This window comes from Lissotriton helveticus, chromosome 12 (assembly GCF_964261635.1).
Source record: "Lissotriton helveticus chromosome 12, aLisHel1.1, whole genome shotgun sequence".
Taxonomy (NCBI): domain Eukaryota; kingdom Metazoa; phylum Chordata; class Amphibia; order Caudata; family Salamandridae; genus Lissotriton; species Lissotriton helveticus.
The window spans coordinates 214,387,154-214,405,754 of record NC_136073.1 but is presented as its reverse complement, the minus strand read 5'-3'; the positions used below and the strand labels follow the sequence as shown (position 1 = coordinate 214,405,754).

Here is an 18,601-nt window from a genome sequence, read left to right as displayed (position 1 = left end):
ACAAAAGCAAACGTTAAGTTACATGAGGCAAAAGTGACAATTGTGAGCAAACAAAATACATGAGGTAGCAAACGGTGCAATACAGGAGGAATAAGTGACAAGTGTGCAGGTTACACGAGAAAACAAAGTATAATTAGAGGTATAATACTGCAATATATGGCAGACACTCAAGCACAAGAACAAACGTTACGTAGGCAATGGTGGCACTTGTGCAAGTATCGAAAGCAAACAAAAAACAAGAGGTGGCAAACAGTGTGTTACAAGAGAAAAGTGGCGTGTGCAAGTTACAAAAGAGTACCAAACACCAAAGTACAGGGATAATACTGCAATGATTCCCTCTTTTGCCAAAAGGCCAGTTCACAGTCCACCTTTTGCCAATAAGCAGTTCACAGCCCACCTTTGGAATACATGCGCTCTTACAGAGGTATGAAGTGAAACTTGCAAAGTTGGAGACTGGTTCCCCGGCGGAGACAGCCCACCCCTCTGCCGGATAATACCTCCTTCCTGCAGCTGTCATCCGATCCCATGCTCTGCCTTTGAATGGGCTGCTCGCAGGGCCAGATGTGGGGCTGCCTCTGCAGCCGGGGGACTTTCTAAAAATAATCCTCCCGGAGCTGCACTTGAGCGGCATGTGCTCAGCGCGGGGACGCGGGCTTTGGCGAGCAGCTCGGTGCAGTGCAGCGATGCGCCTCATCTGATCTCCGGGGACTTCGGTGAGGTGGCGGGGCGGTGATCTCCCGGCCGGCCTCCTGCAACCCTTGGCAGAGGGTGCACATCGAGAAAAGTGCAGCTGCACTCCGGGGAACCCGGGCTCCTACAGAGGGCCAGTGGCGCCTGTCTCTCCGGTGCCTGCACATCCTCAGAGGAATGGCCCACCGGACCCGGGGGTGGCCCGGGGCCAGCGGCCCCCACGTGCTGGGGACCGTGTTCAGCGCCCTCCTCTTGCTCAGCGGCGGGGGCTGTGCCAGAACTCTCCGGAAGCGCGCGCTCCATCCCAAGCTAGCCGAGAAATACGAGGTAAGCTTCTGCTACTTATGGAAATGTCAGACTCATAGATACGCGCGGTGAGTTGCTGAGCACTAGAAGCAGCGCGAGGACCGGACTGTACTATTCCTTGTGGGTGGGGGCTGCGTCTTGTACAGCGCACACTACGACCTCAGTCGTAGATGACGTAAAGTTGACGCTGGTTATCCATTTATATAATCCTGTAAGAAGTGCATATGTTTACCTGCTTGCGATGCACTATATAAGGATGCGCATTCATTCATTCGTTCAAATGTACCCCTTAGAGATGTGTAATCTGCACTTCAGAAATGTATTCATTCGCGTATTAATAATTCCAGGTTGTGGCCTAGAAAATATTTAGCCTGTAGAACTCTGCTAATGTTTATGTAATTGTATTAATGTGTATGTTCACATTCAACATCAGCACCTAGGAAAGGACTACCAGGTTAAAGAAAATCGATAAGCGTGTGCACTTAAATATATGCTCGTTCAGTTACTGAAGTTTTTTGCCTGGAGAGGATGCATTCAGCTGACCTGCTCTTTTTCAGTGGTTTCTTTCGTGCACTCATCTAAGTTTGAGCCTAGAGAAGGTTTACCCACTTGCGCTTTATTTTAACATGGAGGCGGCCATTTCTTCGTTGGTTCATTTAATCATTGATTTTGACCCAGGACGCTCAGGTGGTTTATCCTGGTGGCTTAGTGGACTAATGCACCCACTACAGGGGCCTGCGTTCGACCGCATGGTCACAGGTTCAATTCCCGGTGGGTCCACTCAGCCTTTCATCCTTTCTGAGGTCAATAAAATGAGTAGTCACAGGTTCAATTCCCGGTGGATCTACTCATACTTTCTGAAGTGGATAACATGAGTACCATTGACTTGGTTAACAATAAACAAGCGTTATTCAGCGCCAAGATGCCCCTTTGGGGGTGAGCTTGCACTTCAAATACATGTCATGTTAACCTGTGTTTTATATATGCACTTTTTCATATATTCACGTACAAATATATGTTAATTAATTCATTCCATTGTTCATCTGTTCGACCAATACATTAATGTTCAACCCCTAGAGCTTATACCCAGTGCTAGTTTGGGACTTATTGATTAATAGCATCTCCAGATCAAACTATACTCTCTCCACCCTACCCTACTCCAGTAGTGCACATTAAAGATAACTTCAGACTCGACCATTTGCTCAAAACAGGTGCAAGTCATACGGCCATCTGCGCATGCGCCAGCCCAATGCAAGATCCAATCAATGTGATTTAATCTGGTTGGTTTTAAGATTTAGTAAAGCTCACAAATAGGCAGGAAGAGGGCGTCCTGGCACTGGGCAAAGAAAAATCATAAGGAGTTTGAGAGAAACTAGCTGGAAAAGAGATGAGTTTTTAATAGTTTGCGGAAAGAAGTCCAACAACCTTTAGAACATAAGTGGGTCGGAAGTGCACACTACGCTTTGGCTGCAAGAGAATTCACAGCCAACGGGTTGAATTTTGCAAAACCTGCAGATGTTTAGGAGGATGACTGAGCTGGAGCGTAAGGGTTGGAAGGTGAGTAATGAGTGAAAAGAGGAGACATAGAGTGAAAAGAGGAATTTAAGATCACTTTGGGAGACCAAAAAGAGATTTGAAAATGTATCTCTTGTGAACGGGCAGCCAGCGAAGAGATCTAAGATGGTTGGAGATTCTAGTGTGTCCGTTGAGTCTGAAGATTAAGCGAACACCAGCATTCTGAATCCGAGGTAGTGTGGTGGGAGAATCAGAAAGAGAGGCCAAGGGGTATCACATTGAAGAAGCCCACTCTTGATAGAACGAGTGTCTTGGACAATGGGTTTGTGGTAATGTTCGGGAAGGATAGACCCTCCTACGGAGGAAAGATTTGTCCTAAGGAGGAACGCCTAGATTGCTGACAGAGTTGGAAGGAGAGTGTCTATGACTGGGATCTTCTGGTCTCCAGGCAGTGGACCAGGGCAACCCACTACCGAATATAAGAACTCCTGTTTTATTAGGATGTAGGGTGTTTGCATCCATTCAGTTGGTGATGGCTCTCATGTAGTCTGAGAAGCAGATACAATATGCTTCCTCTACTTTTCAAATGAGAACTACTGGTCTGTGTTTGACACTAAACCAGCCTCTTCTCTATATGTTGTTACATGCACTCGATAAAAAGTACAGAACATGAGTTTGCTTTACTTTTTAAAAGGGGTTTTTAGTGGATTATTATTTCTTCGAAGAAATCTCTCTGAATCCCTTAAAAAGATGTGTACGCAATATATATGTATCGTTTGGCTGGTTCCACTATTTGTTTTCTTCAGTTTGCCATGATACAAAATTATTTTTGTGATAGGGACTTCAGCAAAGACCGATTGTTCAACTCCATATTATGGTAGCAGCTAAAATGCTGCAAACTAGCTTGCCTTGGGTTTTTTCACACAAGTGCAACATTTATGTGAACCATCCCAAGATCCTCGGTTAGAAACCCTGCATGGGCTCTCGGTAAAACACTAGAATTTTTTTGTTTCCAAGTATGTTGCTAGCATTTAAAAGCTCATGTGGACTAGACCCAGCTCAATTCGTCAAATCCCTTATGACTACTGCTCTCCCCACGTTCTTAAAAGCTGTAATCAGGGCCATCACTTACATTAAATGCCAAATCAGGTCTCCATTTCCTGATCTTTGTGGTACAAGGCCATACTAACATCCAAGCAAACATACATGGGCTAAGTGACACATGGGGCGTGGCTTCCACTAAATGTTTATGTAATGTTGCATAGAGCCAGGACCTTGTTATATGTTACCATGACTACTAATTGTGCACAGAGAGCATTGAAGTGCATGCCAGTAGTTTAGGGGTTAGAAGGCGTGTCTCTCCAATACTAATGTGGATCTCTCAGCTTTAATTATGCGTGGTCAATTGTCACTTGCATATGTTCTGTTCCTCAGGCTAATGAGCCAGAAGATGGAGTTTTCCAATTACTCTGGCAGCTTGATTTCATAGAAGCTTTACATCTACAATTCTCTATTGGAGGAACTAAAAGCTACCAAGGTGGCAACTTCTGTGTCCTTAATGAAAGCACTGCTTTCCATTGGATGTAACAAGAACAAGAGTCACGCATTTGCCGATCTATCCTTACGCCATAGACTACCATGTAAAAGAAGGGTATTAAAAATATCAATAATTGGGGAGGGGGACAGTGAGTTAATGTCAAAGGGATGTGAGAGAGAAATCGCAGGCTTCTGATCTAATGGCTAAAAGGCATGTATGGCTGTACACGATTCGGCATAGATATTCTAAAACAAAGTCCACTTTCTTTCGGCCATTTACAACATAGGTAGGGGTTAGGCCAATTGGATGGGGATGTGTGATAAAATACTGTCGGGTGTATTTAGAATTCACCAACTCACATTATTTGTAGGGGACTAGCTCATTTTAGATATCAGTTTGCTGTAAAATAACGGAGAGTGAGAGAGAGAGTCTGTGTGTGTGTGAATGTGTGTGTGTGTTTGTGTGTGTGTATATGTTCAGGGTGTGCCTCTGCATTTTCAATATTTTTGAACAACAAAGATCCCTAGAAAGTTTCAAGATAGGAAACCAAAGGAATGAATATAGACTCAGTCAGTACTATATTAAGCGGACTTGTCCAGCCGGGCAGAGATCAAGTATTCACTTATAAACAGATAAACAATAGTTTACTCATTGATACATAAAGTGGGACACAAGCCTGTGTCCTATTTTACCAACCAGGAACAATACAAAAACAAAACAACAGGGGGATCAGGCAAAGCTCGTGGTTTGTTGCAAAGGAACAATAAATATTTTCAAAAGAACAAATCACGTTGAACATCTTTACAAAATTCAAATGAAGAATTTAGAATGTATAAGGTGTTTTTAAAGTTTCGACGGCGTTTCGATCTATTGGGGAATTATAAGGATCATCATCAGGACAGGGAGTGTTATGCTTGTACAGTAGAGCCTTATTAACCGGTGGTTGAACCGAAGGAGAAGGTGATTGCATGGTGGCGTATCGGCTAATACGGATTCCACTACGGGCTTACTGGTGTGAAGGAGGACTTAGGATCGGTCCGAAGGCAGGAATTGGGGGCAGCGTCAAGTGACAGCTGCAGCGGAGGATGGTTATTGGAATGGGGTAGATTGTTGGGAGCCGCGTGTGCGTGCTCCAGGGCACAATGGCCGATAGGTAATGTAACAGGCTGGATAGCGGGATGCTGGGTCCGGCAATGCAGCCCTTATTGTACTTTAATATCTGCATTTTCAATGTCAAATGAGAAATTCTATGACAGATTTGTGTGATGCCTAACACCTTCTTGACACAGACCTAACTGTGATCAGGTGAGAGACACCTGCCAGTTTGCCTTTTCTCTGAAAAGATTATAGTTTCATTTTGGCGCATAGGAATTCCACTAAATGTGAATTGGGGGACACAATTGCCTACTTTTAAAAGAGTACTCTTTTGCACTCGGCCTTCTTTGAGAGTTTTTAAATGTTCTGCTACATGTTCAAGCCATCCCTGGTGATGGGTCTAGATGCCCAGCACTTTGAGACATTAATAAGAATAGGTCCCCAGGTATGTTTATTAGTGGTAGTAGTGACTGTAGCAGCCATTCATATTTCTGCGCTTGATTGAGTCTCATTCTGCTATCTAGCAATTACATCTTTTTTGTAAGTGCCAGGAGACAATCCCTTTTGTGGCATGTGCAAATTAAATGTTTAACCTTAAAAACACACAATTAATATGTCCGAACGGTGACTCAAAATCCAATGTGTTCAACTTTCTATTAATTGTTGAATCCGTGTAAATATTTTCAGCGTATGGTAGATACAGAAGTGAGTTGTAAGCCTTGATCCAGCCACAGCTCCACTTTGTAGGTTGGGTTTAAGCTCAGTTCATATATCCAGTCATTAGGAACTATTAAGTATGCAGCTCATTAACAAGAGGTGAAGTCGCCCTTCATCAATTGTTGAGTCATATAATTTCACCAGGTATACTCCTGTCTTCTGTATGAAAGTGTCTAGAAGGGAGGTAATGCATCTGAGGAATGAGAGGAGAATGTCAAAAGGGAAGTTTTGCAGTATGCATCAGGCCTTTGGTAACACCGTCATTTTAACCAGTGCTATCCTCCCCAACAGAAATAGAGGCCGAGGATTGCATAGGAGCATGCCCACATATAGCTCTCATAGCATTGGGATGATATTTTTCACCTGTACTCTGTTTCCTCTTCGTATTCCCAAATATTTGACGTTGCAAGAAACAAATCTAACTGAGCAAATACATCGCACATTCTTCGATATCTTCTGTCTGTTAGACTAGGTTGTCTCTCAAGTTAGACCAATTTACTCTAAGGTCAGAAACTTTTCTGAACTCTTTTGGAAGTTGTGCTACATTGACAGGCTGGTACAACTCAGATATAGAAGGAGGTCGCCTGCATAAAACTAGATCCAGTCCTTCAGTTCTCATGTCCAGCATCAGCCACTGATCTCCTCATCAAAGTGGATTTTGGCTGGGATGGGTTTGATCACCTGCAACAGATACAACAGAGAGCAATCTGGATGAGAATCTAGCCCTATGAGTAAGGAGTCCAATAATATACTGCATATTCATCCTCTTTCAGTAGATCTGTTGTAGTGCAAGAAGATATATGTGATGAATGTTGGGTTACAATTTATCTTGCACAAAAGGTGAAATTGACAAATGCCTTCTCGGAGTCTATTAGAATGATAGCAATTCAATTAGCTACATCCATAAAAGGAGTTTGATCTTTTGACTTGTGGTCCTTTGGTCCATAATACCATTCTGGTCTTGATGTACAAGATCTGGAATGCCTTTCAGGTACCAACTCACTAAAGTCTTAGCCAGGACGTGGATATTAACATTATAAGTGAAGTAGGTAGCCCTGTCTGAGCCACATCTGTTCACTGACCGTCCAGGTTTCAAGAGGGTAGTTATGACAACTTCACATGAGTCCCTGAGCAGAACCCCCTTTTGCCTTTAGGCGTTGAACATTTCTACTAGGTGTTGTGTAAAAGGACCTGGGAAGCAGAATGCACCCAGTATTCCACCAGGACCCGAGGTTTTCCCCATGGGAAGCTTGCCAATGACCTTTGATATTTCCTCTCCAGACAGTTCACAATCCAGGTCATCACATTCAGCCTGGGAGCGTTCAGGAGTGGCGGGAAAGTCCATAAAAGTAGAGAGTTGTACTTGGAACGTATGCTCTGTAAGGCCAGAAAACTTTTGATAGTATTTGGTGGGTTTCTGAGCTACTGCTTTTCGGGGAACATCCTTTACCACTAATCTTTTACAACGCGGTACCTTCACCACGCAGGTTTTACAACGAAAGTCGTTACAATGACTTGCGCTGGAGGGCGCTGTAGGATAGGGAATAGTTTAATTTACTATCCAACACCCTTCCCCACACACCTGCATGCAACATCCGGCTAATCCTCTAAAAGATCTCCGATAAAGTGACCCTTCGGGGACCCGTAGGGAATTGCAGCGCCGGCCCTACGAGGAGCAAAATTGCCCGATGATGAAGCATGACATCCTCCGGGGTGTGTGAGGGCAGCAGAGGATGTAGTATGTCTTTCCCTCTCCCATCAGGGTATTTTTTACCTAGGATTACTTTTACCCATTCTTCCCTGTTTTTAATGTATGGGTGACTATTTGCACTCAGATACGTGGGTGACTTTTGCACCCTGGTATAGGAACTTTGTCCTCTTTTTGTGAACATGAATGTTGGGTTACAATTTATCTTGCACAGAAGGTGAAATTGACAAATGCCTTCTCGGAGTCTATTAGAATGATAGCAATTCAATTAGCTACATCCATAAAAGGAGTTTGATCTTTTGACTTGTGGTCCTTTGGTCCATAATACCATTCTGGTCTTGATGTACAAGATCTGGAATGCCTTTCAGGTACCAACTCACTAAAGTCTTAGCCAGGACGTGGATATTAACATTATAAGTGAAGTAGGTAGCCCTGTCTGAGCCACATCTGTTCACTGACCGTCCAGGTTTCAAGAGGGTAGTTATGACAACTTCACATGAGTCCCTGAGCAGAACCCCCTTTTGCCTTTAGGCGTTGAACATTTCTACTAGGTGTTGTGTAAAAGGACCTGGGAAGCAGAATGCACCCAGTATTCCACCAGGACCCGAGGTTTTCCCCATGGGAAGCTTGCCAATGACCTTTGATATTTCCTCTCCAGACAGTTCACAATCCAGGTCATCACATTCAGCCTGGGAGCGTTCAGGAGTGGCGGGAAAGTCCATAAAAGTAGAGAGTTGTACTTGGAACGTATGCTCTGTAAGGCCAGAAAACTTTTGATAGTATTTGGTGGGTTTCTGAGCTACTGCTTTTCGGGGAACATCCTTTACCACGAATCTTTTACAACGCGGTACCGTTACCACGCAGGTTTTACAACGAAAGTCGTTACAACGACTTGTGCTGGAGGGCGCTGTAGGATAGGGAATAGTTTAATTTACTATCCAACACCTTCCCTACTATCCACGGGGACTGGAGTTGGAATAGTAAATTAAACTATTCCACTATCCGGCACCCCCCAACGCAAGCCGGTGTAATGACTTGCATTGTAAAACCTGCGTTGTAACGGTACGCGTGGTAATACCACGTGTTGTAACGACATACATCCCTGCTATTCAGTCTTCTTATAACTTCCCTTCTTCATCAAGTACAACCCCCATGTGTATATGTACCTCCCCTCTTCATGCTGGCCAATGTATAAGTGTTATCATGTTATCCCTTCGTTCATAGACTCTGCTTTCTGATGCAAGCCACGTATTCTTGGCCTTATCAATTAGAGATTGTTGACATGCAAGTCTCTCCTGGCTTACGAAGTGGAGAATTTCTTCTGACTCATCACAGCGGGGTCAATGTTTAGGCTCCAGTTGTAGCTGGGAGAGCTTTTCCCTTTTATGTCATTTCCATTAAGACGCGAACCGTTGAGCTGTGCACTTACCACCAGTTTGAGTGTCCCCTGCAGTATAGCTTGAGGGTCAACCAACCTAGTTTGAAATGGCTGTTCAGCTTATCACTGTAACACCTTCCTAAACTCTATCTTCATCCACCACCAGCAGGTCATTTGTCACACGCTCCTCCTCTCCAATTCCTGTGTCTATGGTGACTGGTACATATGAGGTGTCTGTCTGTCACTCTTTCCATCTCAGTTTCCAGAACACAGAAGTCATGTGTCCATAACAAGGACTTGTGGGCCCCAGGGAGTATGTGTACATGCACTCCATTGGGTGACATTGTTACTAGCCATCGCATAGGCTGTGTGAAGCTGCAAAAGGCACCAGGAGAGTTTGCCCACTGGCTGCCTGGGAATGGGACCAGATATATAGTCTGTACGCTCATTAACGTCAACCTCTATGCTTGCTAGCTCCAGAGACGCTGTTGGCATGTTTGACCCCAGAAATTACAGAGAGCTGACAGATAATGGAAGCCTGGATTTCATCTTCAGAAATGTTACTGTTTCACCTGTATAATGTACTCGACACAATTAAGGATCTTTCCAAACGCTCAGGACATATGTAGGAGGGCCCAGTCAGGAAATGGTGCTTGAAAAGGAGTGCTACCCCAGACCCTCTCACGAAGCCTGCATGGCACATGTATCTGCAAAGGGGCTTGCAATTTCTCCTACCAAGTGCACCCCCTGGATCATAAGGTCACCGGCCATATTGTTTTGCAGTTTTCAGCACTCCTCCCCCTTTATACTTTGCTAAGAGGTCATTGACATTCCTGCAGAGATACTTAAATTGGTATTGACCCATCTCTTGTCCAGTGTCATTTAGATCTCCAGTAGTGCTGATTAATTGCAAGGATGTCAGAAGACTGATATAAAGCATAAAAACATCAAAACAACAGTTCTGCGTCTGTCAAACACCTGTAGGCAGCAAGACTGCATATGAGAGAAAAGCTGTAGTAGAAGGAAGGAGACCATTTCAGTCACAGCCCCTGAGGCCCCAGGGCCAACATTCTCTCTGTGCTGGGCTTTTTATGCATTGTATAGGCCAGCATGGAGAGTGAAGAAGAAAGGAGTCTATGCAGCCATTGCCAGTGACGAACAATCACTCATTTGTTGAGATTTCATTTGTTTTTCTGAGGGGTCTTATATTTCCATTGCTGGACATGCCATCAGTTCCATTGGATTGTGCTGGAGTAACCCCTTCCGTGCTGCTGTCGGCCAATGGCCGACGGCAGAACTACCTCCACAGTGCTGCCATCGGCCAATGACCGACGCGGCCCCCGCCGTTTTGCGGAAGTGCCGCACTTCTGCAAAATCGTGGACCCCGTAAAGGTGTTAATTCCTCCTCAGGGATGGAGATGTCTGAGTGAGGCAGGACAGGTCTATGGGTTTGTTCTGATTGGCGTCTTTCTGCTGGCCCTCTGGGTGCACATCTTGTGGGGTGCTTATTTTGGGACTGGCTGTGCCTTTGTTAAGGTCAAGCCTTTGCATCTATTGTCCAGGTGGCATGCAGATTGTGTTCAGTCTTTCTTGGTCACCTCATTGGTGTATCCTCTACTCACTCCTGTGCTGATTCTGGCATTTCAAAATAAAAAGATGTGGTTTGGAAGATGACCGTCAGCTTGACATGGGACAGATGTTCATCGCCCGTAGTGTGTGTTTGACCTCTTCAAAGGAGTTCCTTTGCAGTTGAACCTTCTTAGTGCATTCTAGGAATAGTGTGAGGCAGTTTGACTCAAACTGGACAGAACCTACTTCCTAAATAGTTTTCTATCTTTGTAGTTCAAGATCTTCATTATTACTGAGTGAGGGAAGCCTCCGGGCAGTTTCTACTGAAAGGAGTGTTGTGCCCTTTCTACAATTAACCAGTTGGAGGGTTTCTCCAATGAGACAATTCCACATAGCCACATTTCTAGGAAATGCTCTGGGTGTGTCCCCTCCACATCCTCTATGGAGTCTTCCATTTCTGAAATGTGGCCGCCCGCCTCTGTGACCCTGTCTACAGAATGGCACAGTTCCTATCTCAGTAGATTTGCTTCCAATCCAATGTTGCCCATTTTGTTTTCTAGTACTGATGATTACTGGATTGCCCATTGGACGTGCCCATGTATGTAATTGATAATAGGTGTGCAGATGCCCAGTTTGGAGAGAAGGAGGGAACTTCCCCCACTGAGAAAATATGCTGGGCTTTTATGTATAATTTGACTTAGTTGGGAATGCTCCCCATATTATCCTCAGCCATGGTTTTGCTATACTTTTGGGTATACATGGTAATGGGGTCACTGGCCTCTCTGTCAGAATTAACTGAGCATCATATCTGTCCTGGACTGGAAGGTGAGGCAGGTACCAGTTGATATTTCAGTCAAGTTTCTGGATACACTTTGTTGCAAACTTTATGTGGTTATGGCTCACAGTAGTGCCAAATAGAGGTCTCTGGACCGAGGGGTGCAGCTTGCCAGGGTTAGTCACAACCTGCAAACCTAAGACATTATGTTGCTGGTCAAAGGTCAGAGGTTTTTGTGGCCTCATGCTAGTCTCCTTTGTGGACCTTATTTCTTTTAGTGTGCATGGTGTTGGAACTTAATCACATTAAATCTCAATGACTTTGAGCAGGGAGCTTGTCACTAAGGATGTCTCATGTAGGTGACCACCACAAGGCACACTATCTTCATCTGCCATTCCTGTTCTCAGACTATTCAAGCCGGCCCTCCCACCCAACATTCAGCCACACAAAGTTATTGCCAAGAGGGGAAGAAGCACACGCAGTTGGATTGTGGGGGTATTCCCTAATATGGGGTTTGAAGTCAGTACACCTTAAGAATTACAATATCTGTGACATGTTGCCACTGACCCTCTTTATCGCCCACAGCAGTTCTCTTATCTAAGTCATTTAAGAATGGCATAGGCTGCTAGCCACCTTAGTCACTGAGTGTCAGAGATTTCCTTTTGTCTAGTGACATACAGGTTTTAGCTGGTGGTGAGCCTTTTCTGTGGTGCTGCCTGCACCTCATTATTCTTTGCGTGAATTATTGTGGTTTGCTTCCACCTGTTATTGACTTCTCTTAGTCCATTGAAAGAGGGTTTAGCCACAGGCATCAATCTTTTGCCTGCTGAAGCTCTTCCTAAAATAGGGTTAACACCAAAGTAGGATTGTCCTCTTCTTCTGCCACTGATCTCCTGCATGTGGTGCCTCCTCAGACCCCAGAGTTCCACCTGTTGTCTCAGCCCACTGTAGAAGTGAAGTGTGAGGACCGTAGCATCAAGCCTCAACAACAACTATGAATCAGCCCCTAACTTGAGGCTGAATGCTGACATGAAGCAGAATCCCCCTGCAGCTTACCAGTCCAATGCTGTGTGGTCTCCTGCAACTGGCAAAGACTTTCGTCCACTCCTAGTTTCTACCACCTACCATGCTATCTTCTCCTCATTTCTGGAAGATCCCCTCCACCTCATGTCTCCTTTGCCTGCTCAGAGTTCTGGATTGAAATTGTCACACATCATCCTAATTGAGGCTGGTGGGTGACTTTGTTGAGGCTACTTCGACTCTTTATTTAGGTGGATGGTGAGGAACATCTTTACGTTGTTTCCAGCCACAGATCTTTGTGTTGCAGGTTGTTTTAGGATGCAAAGTTGTGGGATCAGAGCCACTTTCTTTTTTCATCACAGCCATGGCACTATGCTGGGATGCACATTGATTGGAAAGGTGGGAGAAAAACTGAAACTAATAAACATAACAAAGTAAAATAAAATGAAGATAAGGGCTCCTATTATAAGCCATCAGAATTACCCTTAAGCGTTAGGTGATGGTTTGTAAAATGTATGCAAATCCTAATCACACAGCAACACAAACACACTGAACATACAGCCTGATTCATGAAACGAAAATCGGCTCGCAAAGGGCCAGATTCTGAGAATCTGGCCCTTTGCGAGCGCAATTACTGCATTTGGGATTCATCATCCGAAATGCAATAATCGCTATTACAGAATTTGCTATTGTGCGAGGAATTGCATTTAAGGAATCTCTATTAGAGATTCCTTAACCCCTTCGACGCTCATGACGAGCTGGGCTCGTCATGAGGTAGCCTCCTCGCACGCTCATGACGAGCCCAGCTCGTCATGTAAAGTGCGTTTCCGCAAAATCCAGCGCACGGGGGGAAATCATGCCGCACGCATGCGGTTAAATGCAATTCATCAACCAATTTTAAATAGCGATTTCGCTATAGTTGGCCGCTATTTACCACGAAGTCTGACTTCGTGGTAAATAGCGAAAAAATAGATTAAAGCACTTTAGTGCATTTTTTTCTTTTGCATGTTACACACACACATGTCCTTTGGACATGTGTGTGCGCAACTCCAATGTAGATTACATTTCAGGGGTGCTACAGGGTGTCCTTTGGACACCCTGGCACCCTTGAAATCGCTATCTTATTTGCGATTAGCAAATTGCTATTCGCAAATAAGGAATAACTCCCCATTCATTCCTATGAGCCTTTAGGCCCATAGGAATGAATGGGGAGTTATTTCTTATTTGCGATTAGCAATTTGCTAATCGCAAATAAGGAATGTGTAGGAATCGCATTTCTTTATGCAATTCCTACATGAATCCCGTTTTGCAAGTCCTTAATAGCGATTCGTTATGAATCGCTATTAGGGGCTCGCAAAACGGGAGATTGATGAATCAGGCTGATAGTGAGCATAAACGTATACTATAGATGGCTGTGAAGGGCGAAACAGTGTAAGCCAAAAATTCTCGATTCATATTCCCAATTTTCATGTTCCACCGGTTGGTGAAGGAGATGGCTAATGGGAAAAGGTATTCGTGGATTTCTAGCACTTGTTCGCAAAATTACATTTTCGTTTAGTTTCACTTGCTTATCTGTGTTTCCAGACTGGCCTTGATTAAAATGCAATTTTTCTTTAGTGCTTTTAAAGCAGCACGTGTTGTCATACCTTCCTTACATGAAATATACCACTAAAAAGAGGATGCCTACTCTAAATATGATTAATTTAGGCTGCAATGTTTTCCAGTAATTCAGAACACTTGCCATTTTACGAGACAAAGACAATTAGTCATAGACAATTAGTAGTAGCATTTCAAGGGGGCAATCAGATGCTCTCTGCTTCTTGCCAAGCTGTTTTATCAAGAGTCTTGGCCTCTTGTGGCGTCCATTAATTGAAATACCAGGTGAAACCTCCTCTTGATTTCCTTCCTCTGAAGGATCTACCCCTTACCCTCGCTTTATGTCTGTGTCTGCACACAGACCTCTAGAAGCATGCACACGATTAGATATCAAACAGTGAGGAGTACACAATGGGATAATCTACAATACATATTATAGTTTGGGCATAATTGTTACATTAACAGCATTCAAATTACCTGGAATTTACAGGGGAAGGTTGAGTGTGCAAGGATGGGTCTCCATTTCAGACGCTATTGTCTCATGTTTGTACCCTCAAAGAATATGTTTAATTTCAAGACATACACAGAAAGTGCCTCGCCTTGTCCTCAACATGTGTGCATGGATATTGCATGGTGCTAGCTGTAAAGGATGCAACTGAGCACTCTACCTTACATGGAGGTTACAATTAGATTATATACAGCAAGTGGGAAGTACACAAATACATTTTGCACAAAGGGAGGTTGAGTAAGTTACTCAGAATCACACAATTTTGAGTTTAGCAATGAGGCTGGGATTCGATCCAGAGTCTCCAGGTGCCAAAGGTAGCAGCTTGAGCCACAGGTGGTATGGCACATCTTCTCCAGTAAGCCTCAGTTGGGGTTTTATCAGCTATCCTGAGCGACTGGTGCTGGGATATGGTATGTTGAGACAGGGACTGAAGTGTATTGGGTAACATCTAGTAGAAGATCACTTCAGAGACTTTTAGGAGAGTGAAAAGTCCATTGACTTGACCTTTGTACTCAGTTGATTAAGATGAGCAGTCCTTGAAGTGCGAGAGTGTTGTTTTTCCATTTCATCTTTACAGCTTCAGGTAAACTTTGATTGCTGTTTTTTTGTAGAATGCATGCGGTGTCCTTTCCCTGACTGCCAAATCCCACTTATCGGTCACCATAACCTAGATGTCGTCTTCGTGTTCGATTAGGTGCCCCAGGACATTCCTTTTGTTCCACTGATTAATCTGGAGAAGAAATGCAGGTGACAAACATGGGGCATCTTCAACAATTGTTAACAACATCAAGGTTGTGTTGACTATGTCCACACAAAATTACATTTATGATGTCCTCTCAAGTACACCTATTCAAGTTGTAAAAAAACGTTCCTTCATGGTTCAAAGCTCAGTCACCTCAGAATGTGTATCAGAATGTTTTTTTACCAGAGGACAGCAGAATTAAATGGCAGTAGTAGATCCCTGCATTGATGGACATGAAATAGTAATACAATGATCTGAAGAGGTATCGCTTTAGTTGTGCTACAAAACGACCATTGTCATGCCGCCTGACCTTCAAATGGCAGAAATCAGGAATATGCTCTTGCAAGCACGTACTTTTTTTATGCTGTAGTGGCCCGTGGAGGGAGTTCCGTGAGGTGGTGAGGTTGGGCGGGGGAGGGGCAGGGCTGGGAGTAGTAAACACCGGAATATGGATGAACAGACTTAAGTAATCAATTAAATAAATAAAACGAATTTAGTTGCGTGCACAACGAAATTCGTTTTATTTATTTAATTGTTTACTTACCTCCGGTCATCCATATTCTGGTGGGTACTACCCCCCAACCTGCCCCTCCCCCGACTCACCTCACTGCCCCACGGAACTCCCTCCATGGGCCGCAACTGGTTTTATGGGTTGTGATGTCCTCGACAGGTCCTGAACTAGAGGTACATGGGGTGCTGCAGCACCCCCCAAAATAATTTTGCTGTAGTTCAGAAAGTGAATGAGCAATAAAGAGGCCTTTACATTTTGTTTTTAACTTGTCACATTTGCTGTGAGCTCAGAAGCAGAGTTCAAATGTCAGCCTAGTCAGTCTAGTCTTCTGACAAAGTGCTACTTATTTTGTCAAGGATACTGGTGTTTACTTTTCTTTCTCCTACTGAAAAGTGTGAAGATTATGTAAGGTGCACTATGTGACAATCTTGTTTTGGGTGTCAAAGGAATGGCTGCTGTTTTCATGTATCACAGAACAAAATGTTAATATTTCTAAAGACCTCTACAAGCACTAAAAAAACAGTTAGGAAAGCACAAATTAAATGTTTTTTCCTACTTCTCAAGTGTGTTGGTAACAAAGATTTTAATAGCATCCAAAAAATCAGGGCACTTTAATTAGGATGTGCAAATGGCAAGTATTCACGGAAACCAATTTACACATATTACATGTTACAGGTGTTGCTGGTCAGAGCAGGCAAGGTGCAGCTCCTGTACACATCTGGCAGTACCACACACTTCCAGCTCTTAATATTTGCGTTGCCATGGTCTCAAACACAGACCACACACGACTGTACCTAATCCTCAGAAGGGCATCTAATGTGGGAATGTCACGCGGGCTCACAGGTGGTATTTTCACTCTATGCATATAGAGATGCACGCTTTGTGGCGTTATGTGCACAGTGTAGCTCTTGCAGATATGCGGCCAGATTTATCTAGGTTTTGCTGCCCCAATGTGCCATGCAAGGGATTGCAAGGACAATGCAAAACCAAAGTGAGGTTTATCAAGTCATGCAAGGCCACCTTGCATTGCACAGCATGGCTTGAAAAATCTAGACTAAGGCAAGGCAGCGCAAATTGCCGCCTTGCTTTACTTGTTCCAGGGAGGCATTGCGTGGGTGGACCGTGAGTGTTCCCACGCATCCACCCATGGATTTTGGCACATTCCCAGCTTTACCATTAGTGGTAGATGTGGGAATGCATCAAAATGCCATGCCTTCCCTGGTGAGGTGTAACAAGAAGAAATATCTTTATTCCTCCTCGTTTACCTCTTTCTACGTGTTCTGCATTCTGCAGCACATGTCGAAAGAGGAAAATGCCTCTTAGGATTGTTTTTGTGCAGCAAGGTGATTTTCCTGCACAATAATAGTCCTGCCAACAATGCAGGCCCCTTTGTACCATGACACAAGGGTGTCTGCATTGGTGCTAGGCAGCCAAAAGTGCATCAGTGCTAGGAAAGTACGGAAATGCACCATATAACGTTAAATACGGTGCATTCCTGCCCTTACGTGCAGCACAGCAAGGTGGACAGCTGCGTAGCACTGTGTGAAAAATGATAAATATTGGCCTAGGTTTATAAAGCAATCATTTTATATCAATATCATGCCACACCCCTCTCTACCTGGGAATTTGATGCTAAATCTGTGCTTAAAGAAACTGCACTGGACATCTGATATCATCCATGCCTGAGCAAAGGGATGCTGCAACGAGGATTCAAGAATACATCTGTGCATGAGGATTCTTTCCTGGGCCCTTAGAGCCATTGAACCGCATGAGAACAGTGCTCTGCTCTGTACATTAAGGGGCACATTGGCCTATTGGAAGGTAACACTGTGCATTTGTGGCGACTCCTGCAATGGGGAGACTTAAGTGGGCAATTAAGACCAAGGGCCTTTTAACGAATGTGGCGGTCTTCCTGCAACTTTGCCACCACTGTGCTTTCAGGAGCACTGCCAAGTCTTTGGTGCGCCCCTCCACCGGATTCTGAGTTGTGTCCAGGGCAGGGGTAGGCTGCGTTAGGCTCAGAGGAGATACTTAACAGCAGACCATTGCCATGACAGCATCTGCAGCACATTTCTGCATGGTGTGGCATGCAACAATTTTGTGCATGCCACACCATGCATGAAACGGGGTACAATTCCAGGGGCAACATGTGCCCCCCCGCATGCACCACTAGGCCGAGAGGTGGCAGGGGGCCCTGTGAGGGCCCCCATAGTTGCATCTCTGCCACCCTTTTCATGGCAGTGGAAATGCAACTCAGTATATGCTCAGGCCTGCCCCTTTTCTGCGCCACAGCCTCAGGATCCTGGAACCTGCCATAGTCGGCGGTCCAACTGCCACACTCAAAATGCGGCAGGTCGACCCGCAGTGTTGGTTGGACCGCTACCATGAGTATGGCTGTTATAGGGCCGCCATGCTCATAAGAAGGCCCTAAGTCTGTGCTTAGGGAAGCTTTGCATTGGGCGTTTGAACCCTTGAAACTGCAAATGTTGGCTAGGCTGGTTATTTAAAGCTGTAGTCGAGCACTTGCAGCTACAATTGTGCTGTTTTCAAATGTAAAGAAATACAAATGAGCCTTTAATGAAATTTGACATGTAATTTGGCATATGATGACTGTAGCTGTGTGAGTGATCAATGAGTTACTGATCTATCAATAATGTTCTCCAGGCAAATTTGGGAACCACCCAAGTTCATATGGGTGGCAATTAAAATTTGTTTTAATCTGCTTTAGAAACTTTTTTGTTCTTTTAATAATCTTGAAATAATTTCTTTCCTTCTTTAATCCTTTCAGTGTGTAATAGACAAGTGATATAAGACTGACTAAAGAATGATCAAACAGTCCAGAGAGACCTTTTCCGAGCCGTCGGGTTTCCATTACCAACCTGATGCATATTGAGACTTCCAGTCCTGGTTCACTTTAATTGGATTGTCACGCAC

General features: G+C 44.3%; 1 protein-coding gene across 1 annotated transcript in view; it reads left to right on the top strand.

The window, feature by feature from the left end:
* Positions 1 to 573: 573 nt before the first annotated feature.
* The window catches only part of WFDC1 (WAP four-disulfide core domain 1), a 293,650-nt gene continuing 275,622 nt past the window's right edge, over positions 574 to 18,601 (top strand). Inside the window, exon 1 of the mRNA XM_078669220.1 lies at positions 574 to 1,017. Within this exon, the coding sequence (XP_078525346.1) occupies positions 868 to 1,017 (150 nt within the window). The 5' untranslated portion in view covers positions 574 to 867. The remainder of the gene's footprint in view (positions 1,018 to 18,601) is intronic.